At 39.8% G+C, this 12,221-nt stretch overlaps 1 protein-coding gene across 5 annotated transcripts in view; it reads right to left on the reverse strand.

The window, feature by feature from the left end:
• Positions 1-12,221, reverse strand: part of grm8a (glutamate receptor, metabotropic 8a) — a 379,646-nt gene that overhangs the window by 118,877 nt on the left and 248,548 nt on the right. For all 5 annotated transcript variants that reach the window (XM_055006586.1, XM_055006582.1, XM_055006583.1 and 2 more), the window contains one exon: positions 1,215-1,354. In XM_055006586.1, coding sequence (XP_054862561.1) covers positions 1,215-1,354 — 140 coding nt within the window. The remainder of the gene's footprint in view (positions 1-1,214; positions 1,355-12,221) is intronic.

Genomic DNA, 12,221 nt, shown 5'->3' on the forward strand with positions numbered 1-12,221 from the left:
GTCGCCACTGTGCAAGTCACTTTATGAACTCGAATGCTTCCAAACACTACATTTCAAACCACACACTGATCATGAAAGTCACCTGTTTGACCGAGATGGCTCTTGTTCCACAGACATGTTGTGTTTTTGTACCGACACACATTCAAACTGTTTGTTGATGAAAACTTCCACCTGCTGTCATCACCACAGTATCTTCCCGTGTGCCTTCAAACCCAGCTGGATTGTTTAAACAAATTAAATACACCTGTTAATTTGCCATCTGTCAACGTGTCCAGTCGTGTATTGTGTGTTGTCCTTTGTGTTGCTGCAGTCTCTCTTCCAATCGTTCTTCCTCTCACACAGTCAGCCAGGCCGTCCATCAGCCAGAAAGCATTTTGTGTCTATTAGTCTTCTTATCTGTCATCTGGCCTTTCTAATGAAGTCCTGGGTGGATTTATAACGCCAAAGCTCTCCAGCCTGCTCAAGGAGTTCATGTGCATGCATGTGTGTTAGTCAGCGAGTGAGAAATTCAGACAAAGACAATGCAGTTTCCCTTTGTTTGTGCTGTGTTTGTGTGGATGTAAGTGGGCGTAGACTCTAGTGTCTGTAGTTTACAGGTTATATATATATATATATATGCTCTGTAGGTGTGTGACCTTGTGTGGGTGTGTCTCTGCACAAGACTAGGTATTCTGAACAGAAGAAAAGATCCATTCTTTCGTGTAAAAACGAAAAAAAATTTCAATCCGAGTGAAGTTTTGCTCCTGAATGAGAGCAATAACTCAAACAAATCCAGCCCTGTAACAAGGGATTTGGAATTCATGGCAGCTGCTCGCAATGATGTTGAACTTTCATTCTTCCAGGGTATTTGATCTATAACGCTGCAGAAGCTTTAATAAACCACTCAAATCAAAATAGGTTTTGGATTATTGTAAAAACTGTTTTTCATTACTATGCAGAAGTCACTGACTAGAATAATAAAACATGTGATGAGGTGGTAGTACATCTGCAGCAGTGTTTTCTATTGAACAACCTTTTAGATTGGGAAAATGTTACATAAGTGAAATCACTATATCAGGAATATTTTCTTCTTTCTTTCTTTGATTTTACTCTCATTTTGTTTCAACTACGCTGTACGCGTTTGCTTATTACTGCTGCCATTGTGCATGTGCTTTGGGTGCAATATGTGAATGAAATGTGAATATTTGCTGTCTGCAATAAAAACAAAATCTCACTTTGAGGTGTAGTTTATTGGTCCAGGAGCCGATGACTCTGTACTCAGCAGTAGATCTGTTGGTGATCTGGTACTGGAAGATATCGTATCTTCCCGGAGCGTCTCCATTCTCATTGAAAACCACCGGCGTTCCGGCACTTCCTGCAACAAAAACACAAGTTGAGGAGAACGTCAGCTCAGTCATTTAATGCCATATTTATACATTTTGATGTGCTGTAACATGGCACCAGGATCACAACTCCTAACAGGTAAAAAAAGCATTGAGTTAAATGGGTTCAAATCTTTGTTAAATATGTGAATCCTCGAGCTGTATTTACTTAAAATAAACAAAGAGTAAAAATTAGGATGATTATCATATCTTGCTGTGTTCAAGTGGCATCAAAAGAGGTTACACTGCCTCAAGTGAAGACTGTTAAAATCCTTATTGTACAACTAAGTGGCATGATGACAAACGCCATTTAGAATGTCACAGATTTTAGGCAGAAAAAATGATAATGTATAACAATCTAACAGAGGATTTGACCACAGCTACTGGTCACTGACAACATGGCTGTTAAGTAAAACAGATGAAGTTTGATTACATGTGATTAACCAAAGAGAGACAGAGACTGTCAGTCCATTGACTACTGTAGTATCTGACATGAGATACATGTTTTGAGTCTTTATTTTACATGCTAGTTTCAAAAATTGCCAAAAACAGACAGTTTGCTGGAAGCAGATTCTGTAAAAATCCCAAAATTCTGCTATCTTTTCTACAAATGAGAAGTCATTCATAATGAGCTGTGATCAAAAGTCTGCTGAATAATATTCTTCTTTTTCTTTTTGGCTGAATTTGTGTAAAACATCTGTGGTACAAAATAAATGATCAAACGAATTCAACTTTAGTTTTTTAATGATTTATGGCATTCTAACTATGTTACAACACATAAAATACATTATTGACCTCTCCCTGCTTCTAGGAAAGCTTGTGCTGTTTACATAAAGGCGCAGGATTTTATACTGAAGTGAAAAATGAGCTCACAGTGACAAAAAAGGCAAACGAAGCAAAAACGGCGTGGAGTTTAGAGGGTTAATGAACATTTTCTGAGGCAACATGTCTATGAGCTGTAACATCAAAAGTATATTCACCTTTAGCCTGTGCTGCGTTGTACCTGCAAACGCCTGTGTGAGCTGGGGAGTTGTGTGATTCAATATGCACATGCATGGATAAGTTTATATGTCCTCTAGGATTCAGTTTTCACACCACCAATAAGGCTGAAAACAAACCTTTTATCCCTCTTTCTGTCTTTCTTTGATGTAGCGATACAATCAAATTAAATCACTGAATCTGGCGTAGCATAAAGGAAATCCAATTATCGTATACATGCAGAGAAAGCACTGCTTTATGGAAATTCCACCTGTATACAATAAGTCATCGATATGTTAAGGTGATGGAACGATGATGAGAATATATAAAAAACTGTTTCCCATTTTTAGAAGGGAGAAACTGTGTGAGGCTGGAAATTGACTAAGAGAACAGAAACAATCACACACAAGGGAGAGAGTCAGAAAAACTGAGAAAAATAAAAGCATCTGTGCCCAAAACAGAAAATATCAACAGACATAAATTTAAAGAAAAAGCATTTGAGATGAAAACGGAACCGAAATTGGAAAAAAAAAAAAAAAGAAGACAATAGGTGGAGAGAGACAAATAAAAAGAGCAGGGTGGGGAGAGAAATGATTGTGCAATATGACAGGAAGAAAACCAATCACACAGGAGAGAAGACAGATGAAAGAAAGAAGGAAAAGCTCTCTTGCGGTGAACAGAAATAATGAGGGACACATAATGGGTGAAAGAGAGAGAGTAAGCAGGAACGAGTTGGAGGTGTATTGAAAGAATGTAAGAAAGATGAATGGAGGTAGATTGAATCGATAGAGAGACAAAAGTAGACGTCTCAACTTCGCATTGATTCCACAAATTATGAATAAGGTCCATTTCTGCAAGAACTAGTACACGTCTAACAATTATTAATCCTACTTTAACTTTCATGCTCACACAAAAATACACATACAGACACTCAATGACATGTACATTACCAAATTTGTGAATAGTTATTCTATTCATTAAACTTGTTTACACTAATTACCAAAAAGAATTTTCAATTCTTTATCATCTAAATTCCATTTATTTTAATAGAACATTGCAAAATATGAAACATTTTGGTGAATAGTTCATTTGGTTGCCAGGAAAAACACACTATAATGTTATCCGTTATGGATAATTAGTACAAAGGACCCTCACATACTATTCTAACCATGTAGCCCTGCCTAGCAACTATAGTCAATTCATGCACCTAAAACACTGTCTGGACTACACATTCATCCACTATGCAGTCCAGCCATTTTGGTTACAGTTTGAACTCCCACATGTGAATTTCAGCCACTATATAGTGTACAACAGTATCTTCAAAATGTAGTGCACAGAAGCTGTTCACTACAGGAACACACCACTCCTCCTCTGCCTGAACAGCAGCAATTATTATTAAAACACCTACTGGAACCATAATTAAGACTTAGTAGCTCAGTCTAAATTGAGAAAATGCTTTCAGAGATACAACAACAAGGCTACTGCTGCTTTAAAAAAAATCTTAACACTTTGAAGATCAAAACATGAAGCAGGTTTGAAAGGCACATTGTCTTTTAAAAAAACATTGCAACAATTATACCATTTATTAAAGCCTGTAAAAACTGTAAAGGCTTTCTGACAACCTAGAACTACTCATCTGTGACTTGTTGTTCAGTCAGGAAACATAACTAATCTAAAGCTAAAAGTGAGATATTTCATTAAAAGCACTTTATTCTACAGGTCTCATGTTAATATAAAAAAAATATTAGAATGTTTACATTAACCTTCCAGTACAGGTAACACCTGTGGACACTTGGAAAAATGTTGAGCATGAGTTTTACTACATTTTTGTAAGAAAAAATGGATCTATACATATAAATTCAAACTTTAATTTCTGCTTTTTTATGACTTTTTCATTATCACTTAGTGAAACTGCACAAAAGACGCTTCTGTTTGTGCTGTTTTCATAGAGGTGCAGGGCTTTATTTTGCAATAAAAAATAAGCCCACAGTAAATGCTCAGAATCTGCTTGGGGTTCAGAGGGTTAATCTACACTGATCAGGCATAGCATTATGACCACCTGCCTAATATTGTGTTGGTCCCCCTTTTGCTGTCAAAGTGCCCTGTCCCATTGAGACATGGACTCCACCAGACCGCTGAAGGTGAGCTGTGGTATCTGGCACCAAGATGTTAGCAGCAGATTCATTAAGTCCTATAAGCTGTGAGGTGGGGCCTCCATGGATCGGGTTTGTTTGTGCAGCACATCTCATAGATGCTAGATTGGACTGAGATCTGGGGAATTTGGAGGCCAAGTCAACACCTCAAATTCATTGTGGTGCTCCTCAAACCATTCTTGAACCATTTCTGCTTTGTGGCATGGCACTTTATTCTGCTAAAAGAGGCCACAGCCATCAGGGAATGCCATTTATTTAAAAGGGTGGACATGGTCTGAAACAATGCTGAGGTAGGTGGTACGTGTCAAAGTAACATCCTCATGGACGGCAGGACCCAAGGTTTCCCAGCAGAATGTTTCCCAAAGCATCACACTGCCTTTGCTGGCTTGCCTTCTTCCCATAGTGCATCCTGGTACCATGTGTTCCCCAGGTAAGCAACGCACCCGGCCATCCACGTGATGTAAAAGAAAACGTGATTCATCAGACCAGGCCACCTTCTTCCATTGCTGCATGGTCTAGTTGTGATGCTCACATGTCTATTGTTGGTGTTTTGGCAGTGCACAGGGGTCAGCATGGGAACTCTGACTGGTCTGCAGCTATGCAGCCTCATATGCAACAAACTACAAAGCACTGTGTATTCTGACACCTTTCCATCAGAACCAGCATTAACTTCTTTAGCAATCTGAGCAACAGTAGCTCGTCTGTTGGATCGGATCACATGGGACAGCCTTCCTTCCCATGTGCATCAATGAGCCCATGACCTGTAGCTGGTTCAACACTGTTCCTTCCTTGGAAGACTTTTGACAGATACTGACCAGTGCAGACCTGAAACACACCACAAGAGCTGCAGTTTTGGAGATGCTCTGACCCAGTCATCTAGCCATCACAATTTGGCTCATGTCAAACTCGCTCAAATCTTCATGCTTGCCCATTTTTACTGCGTCAAACACATCAACTATAAGAGAAAATGTTCACTTGCTGCCTAATATATCCAACCCACTAACAGGTGCTATGATGAAGAGATAATCAGGGTTATTCACGTCACCTGTCAGTGGTCATAATGTTAGGCCTGATCAGTGTATTTGACTGCTTTACATGAATAAAATGAGTTTACAGTTAATATATTAAAGGCTAATCTATAATAGCACAGTGCAGCCAAAGTATGTTGTATATAAAGTTACTTGTGCACAGATCTATGTTGAGTTTGATGTTAATTTTGTGGAGCGATATAACAATTACAAAGTGCAGCTATTTACGCCCAGAAAAGCAAACACAAATGTGGCGCAGATGTTCAAGCATTTGTTTGTATGACAGAGATAATCACAGCTATCCAGCTAATGATTATGTCCGAGTGTTATACCTAAATAGTGTCTGAAAGGCATCAACAACTGTCTGCCATTTGTCGCCTAGTAGGTTTCTATGTAGCAAACATTATGGAGAGGGAAAGTGGAAGAATGGACAAGTGGAATATTCAAAAGCAGCACTGGAATTTACTTTCCAGTAGCTACCCAGTCAACACAACACCATCATAACCAAGAAGTGAAGTCCTAGCAGCAACAGCATAGACACCTTCTGAAACATCCTAAAGGCTACACAGCAATGTTCTACCAAAGACACCAGTAAAGCAACCTGTAACAACCTATCAACACCCCAGCAGAATAGTCAACACCACCCTGGCAGCCACAGATCAACAACATAAACAACCACTCTTGCAATTTCAATCATTCACAAGTTACCTCCGCAAAACATCCGTGCATCCCACTTCCCTTCCAATATCACACTTCCTCTCCTCTCCCTAATTTTCCCTTCCTCTCATCTTCCAGATCTGCTTTTTTTCTTAATCTTTTTCCTCTTCTTTCCTTCTGTGCAAAATGAGCACACCTTGAACACAAATCGTTTCTCTCTGTTTACCTCATCCTTCTGAATTAGTCAGAGCTAAAATTCATATCAGACTGATAAACATTACAACCAAAGCTGCTTACATTTTTACATTCTCGTGTTCTCTGCTGCTTTCTTTCCCCAATATATCCACTTGCTTCGCCCTTATCTGAACCCGTTGCACCTACCATCCTTGTTTCCTTCACCTTTTTTGATCCCTACATCCACTTCTAATCATATATTATTTTGTCCCACCTTTTGGTCTCTCCTCATCTTTCTTCTTCCTTCTGTTTACTTACTGAATTTATCCTTTGTTTTATCAGTCCATCTCAATCTGCTGCTTTGGTCTGTTTTTCCGACCTCACTCCTCTCTGCCTCAGTTTATCTCAACCACTGATCAAACTGATTTAGAGAATAAAATTAAAAATAGCAGGAGGAAAAAAACTATCTAAATTGGGCCAAATACACTGGAAGCAATCAAATAATTTACCATATTTAGTGATTAAACGGCGCAGAGTTCACTGAAAGTCCAGTCTACAAGTTTAAAACAAAGACAGATGATTTTTTTCCCCCTCCAGACTCTGTTATGGGCTTCTTGTAATTTTCCCTTCACATCAATCATTCCTTTTGAGAGCTGTTTAGTAATGCAGGCACCCAAAGTGTTGTTTTCAGGGCTGAGCAAAGCAGCCTGTTGGTCCTTGCAGTTGAGGCAGCTGTGGCTCAGGTGGTGCAGCAGGGAAATCATAGATTAGTGGTTCAGTCCTTTGACAACACATTAAACCCCAAATCGAGCAGGTGAGCACCTTACATGGCAGCTTTACCACCACCGGCATGTGAGTGAATGAGAGGCAAATGTTATAAAGTGCTTCCTAAACCGCTAAAGCAAGAAAAGTGCCATCTAAGTGCTGTCCATTTACTTTTTTTATCATTTGAGTGGGAAATGATTGTTCAATGTCATGGTGTTTGTGCAATTTGTTGGCAATTTCTGGGTAATGTGGATAAAGACAGTGCACTTTTAAAAGCATCAGAAATTGCTGCAAACACACGTACAAAAGGCATGACAGGAGCTGGCATTATCGAGCCAATATGTCGGAGAAACAGGGAGCTGATGGCGCCTCATCACTTCTGATTTATGTTTTGGTTTAAGAGATACATGGACAGGCTTACTGGCCTGATAAATCTTATTTGTGGAGTTTGTTTGGTTTATTCAACACAACATTTCCAGAAAAATGTCAGCTGTTGGCATTAGGTCTGGGTGATGGTATGATAGTTTATCATCCTGGCAGCAGAACCTAATCAACACAGTAAGAAAATAGTTCCATAAAGTGCTAGTTTGGTGATTTCACCAACGTAACAAAGGGGCAAAGTGCAGTTAAACAAACTCCACGCATGTTTCATCTCTGGCTCAAAAACAGGCTGTCATATTTTGATAATAATACTTTGACCTTCATCATTCTTCCATGGCTGCCGTGTTGGTTTACTAAAGCACAATAGTTTGGGGGAAATTGCTTGGGGATCTTGTCGTCTCCGTCTCCGTCTGCAAGCCTCCCCTGGTGAAGACTGTAACTAGCGGAGATGTTTGCCCTTGTGAGCTGGGCTTCATGGTAGGGAACGACTAATATAGGTTTTACAGGGCCGATGCTGACATTGGTCATCAAGAAAGGATTGATCTCTGGAACTGATATAGAGTAAATTTAATATTTTAGCAGCATGTGATAGGAAAGAATTTGTCATTTATGACTAGGCTTCTTCATTAATAAGGGTGGTTTTAACTGAATCTGTAAAACAGAAAGGAAGGAGTGATTAAAGTAGGACAATCTCCTCTGTTTATATGGGATCGACTGAGCTTGACCAGTTTTTCTCCTGCAGTTACGTGTGCTATGTTTTCTTAATATTTCTCTGTTCTGTCACTTTAATTGTAACTGAGATCCAGATCTTAAAGGATTAATATTAATTGTTTTCCAGCCTTTGTTTCAGGTTAATCTGTGGCTGCCTTGTAACCTAGCTGCTAGCTGTTAGCATAGCCTTAGCCACTGTGAGAGTAGCTAATTTCCTGATTTGTGACAATGACTTGTGTGTCTTGTCCAGTTTCTGCTGCTTGAGAGACATTTCTGAGACCACAGAGTGATGACAGACAGAAAGAAGACGCTGCACCAGACCTAAAGTAGCACATTTAATTTATCAATAATCGGCAGTTAGGCCAAATATCGGCTAAAATGACCAGCCAGGCCTATGGGGCAGCAACTTTGCTCTCGTCACCCTCAGTGCACCTCCAGGTTCCTTTATTTAATAAATATGAACTTGAGATCCTTCCTTTATCCTTATTTATTTGTACGTGTGCATTTTTAAGTGTGTGGTTTTTCATTCCCGTGTAACATTTAAAGTATTACCTGTACATCCTGCTAAGGTGGCTAAAGCTAAATTAAACATTTTTTTCTTTTGACCTTCATTAAAAACATGTGTAATTGTCACTTATAATGCTGAAAAAAACTGATTTCATCATGATAGACTTTTCAGCTATATTGCCCAGCTTTAGCTGGTGCTTATGTGTACCAACGGCATGTTAAAAATGCATCTCAGGTAAAGAGAAAATAATTATGCACTATACATCATAGTCTTAAGAGTGTTTAATCAGAGTTAAATTATTTACTTGCTGTGGAGGAAAAGACCAACATCAGTCGCACTAGTAAAGCAACACACCTGTGAGTGTGTTAGTGTCCTCGGCGTGGGAGCAGCAACTTATCAACTTGTACATTTTCACAACTTACTGCTTTAGTTGGCATGACCTTGAAAAATAAATGATTCCCCTGTTGCCCTGGCAACACACCTCCACCTCATGCTGTAAAGAGACCTATTATGTCCTGCTATTCAAACCAAGACGCTGCACTGCAGAAGCTATTTGTCATTATCTGAAAGTTAGTACTACACTCACTACTTGAAAACATGTTTTTGTTGTTGAACAAACATCCACACTACATAGCATGCACTTCATACATAAACATATTTCTTGCGACTGCTGTGCACAGTAAATCCTGGCGATGCTAATTTCTTCTTCACCTCAGATGCATTTATTTTGCATAGCTCAGGGCAAGCTCCTGAATGACACAGAAGGAGCTGAAAAGCCAGAGGGAAGAGGCAGGTTAACGTGATGCAGTGTTTCTCTTTGATTTAGAGAAATAACATCGGAAACTGAGTTCGGGGGAGGTGGTTGCTCAAATGCCGAAGCATGGGGAGAATGGATGAAACTTGCATGTGTGAATTTCTTTGAGTGTTCTTAAGCGCAAACAAATGCTGCCCTGGGCTTATTTTAACTCCTGAGGTTCTCTCCCAGCAGCAGCAAAGCGTCATAATGACACAGGCGGCGCTGAAGTGTCCTCTAGCAACATATTGTTTCCCTGCAATGCCAGAGGCATCACTCAGTAGCTTCCCAACTGCATCAGAGGCTTTTACCCTCTGGGTATCAACAATCAAATATCAGAAGTCTCACAATTTTCCTCAAGTTTTTGCAAGAGAAGCTCTGAGGTCATGACCTTTTTGCTTTAATAATATAATAGGATATCTAATAAGGAATGAAAAATTTCACGCAGTGAAGCCGGCGTGAATTTAAATTTAGCAGAAGTGAACTCGCAGACAGACACACATTTACAGAGGGAGAATAAGGGTGAAATAAGAATGAATCTGTAATATTGGCACAGGAAAAGAGATGAAGAATTGATTTTGCGTTGTCGTTAAGTTCAAATATATTCAATGTCAGTCAAACCCATCTGAGAAAGGTGGAAAGAAGGAATAAAAGTGAGCAAGACAGCAGGAATGCCTCAACCCCCAGCTGCCTTAACAACCACAGAAAGGCAGAGAAAAGACAAAAGGATGGAGGAAAATTAATGACAGAGGAAGTAAAATAAGAGTAAGCGGGTCTGCAGGAACGCATCAAACCCTCTCCAGGTGACAGACAGCTGCAGAGACACATGGGTCGCCTTAAAAGCAAAAGAAGATTACGAAATGAGGGTGAACAAGGGAGAATATGTGTGAATATCACTCCAAAGTTTCTTGGTTTGGCAGAAAAAGAGAAGAATGCAAGACTAGGAGGAGAAGAGAGAGGAGACAGAGAGGCAGAAAGGAGAAGTACAGAATGTGTGAGAATATCCATTAGCATGGTCTTTAAAACCTCCCCGACTGACAGAGATACAAACAGGCTTACAGAAGTTGAAGGGAGAAAGAGGGTGTATGAAAAGCCTCAGACCTCTCAGTGTTAGTGGAGAAAGATGTAAAATGAGACAAAAGGAAAAAGAGAAAAAGAGGAATGGACAGACAGAAAAAGAAAAGACAGAAGAACAAGCAGAAGGCTGTTAAGGAGCCTTGAGCTTTGCCTGGTTCACTTTGGACACACTAACGATGAATAGCAACTTCTTCGTACCAGAGACTAAATGTTTATGACGGAGAGATGCAGAAAGAAAGAAAAAAACCTACACTGCAGCATGCATTAATAAAACATGGGTGTGTGTGTGAGAGTTTTTGCCAACAGGCTCCCATCTGTGTGCTATGCATTGACAGCAATAATAGGGCTACAGACAGACAGACAGTGAAAGAAAAACAAAAAGAATCTAAAATGACAGAAGAAAAAAAAGCAATAATGAAGCCCGAATTCATCCCGCAAAGAAACATTGTCATTTCCACAGTAGACTCCAGCGGAGGAGGTAATTGAATCTGAGCAGCTGGTTAAGTCGAGTCCTCACTGCTTATTTCGAGCACTTTTCTGAATTTTCCATCACAAAAGGAGTGTTTTTTTTCTTTTTCATGAGCCAGTTTTCACCACTTGCTGTAAAACTCTCCTTGTGGCCAAACCCTGTCCTCCTTCCACAACAGCTGTTCCTCCTTCCTCTCCTCCTCCCCCTTTGTTCAAAGCTTATTCTGCCTCTCCATCCCCTCCTGCTCGCTCTCCACCTCTCAGCTTTGCTTCATCCTGCCGCTCTCTCTCTCTAAAACTACCCATTTCCCCTCTGCACATTTTTATAAAGCACACTAACTTTTCCTTCAACCTTTTTCTATCCATCCCCTTCCTGTTAAACCGTCTCTATTATCACTTGTCTGAGCTGAAAAAAAAAGGCAAGAGGATAGTTTGCCTGGGAGAAACAGGGCAGATAATAGAACAAAAAAACAACACATGATCCAAAACTGAACGGTCGCTACTGTGAATAAGAATAAAACATAGCTCTATAACGAACCTGAGAAGATTGTGAAGAAAAATTAAAGTTGAAGGTTATTTATTAGTGTGTTTTTACACAGAAATACCTTATATGAGCTCACATGCATGCTGAGCACGAGAAAGTTTGGTGTGGCAACCTGCAGCAATTACAGAAAAGTAATTTACGGAGCCAATATTTGTGTCATGAACTGCAGTCTGGGAGAAAATGGGAACGGGAGAGGAGTAAGGAAAAAAGCGATAAAAACAGAGGCAGAGGGCCATATTAAGCTGATCAAAAGAGACAAAACAGGCTGAATGGAGGGGGGCAGAAATACAATTTAGAGAGGATGAAAGCGAGGGAGAGGAGGAAATAAACAAAACAAGGAGCTGCATTACCAAAGTTGGCAGAAGAAAAGGGCGAGAAAGCACGACAATCACATATAATGATATTAGACTGGTTTTCCTATGCAGTGACTCATGAGATAATGCAATAAAATTTCAAACTAGCACATATTTCTTAGTTTACACGACATTTGCGAAGAAACAGAAATACTTCCTCCTTGTGAAACTCATATTTCTGCATACTGATTAGCCTTTGTACAGACACAGACTGTTCATTGTCCATCACTACTTTTTCCTTCTTCCTTATGTTACGTCCCCCGGCTGTCT

Source organism: Amphiprion ocellaris, chromosome 21, assembly GCF_022539595.1.
Source record: "Amphiprion ocellaris isolate individual 3 ecotype Okinawa chromosome 21, ASM2253959v1, whole genome shotgun sequence".
Classification (NCBI taxonomy): domain Eukaryota; kingdom Metazoa; phylum Chordata; class Actinopteri; family Pomacentridae; genus Amphiprion; species Amphiprion ocellaris.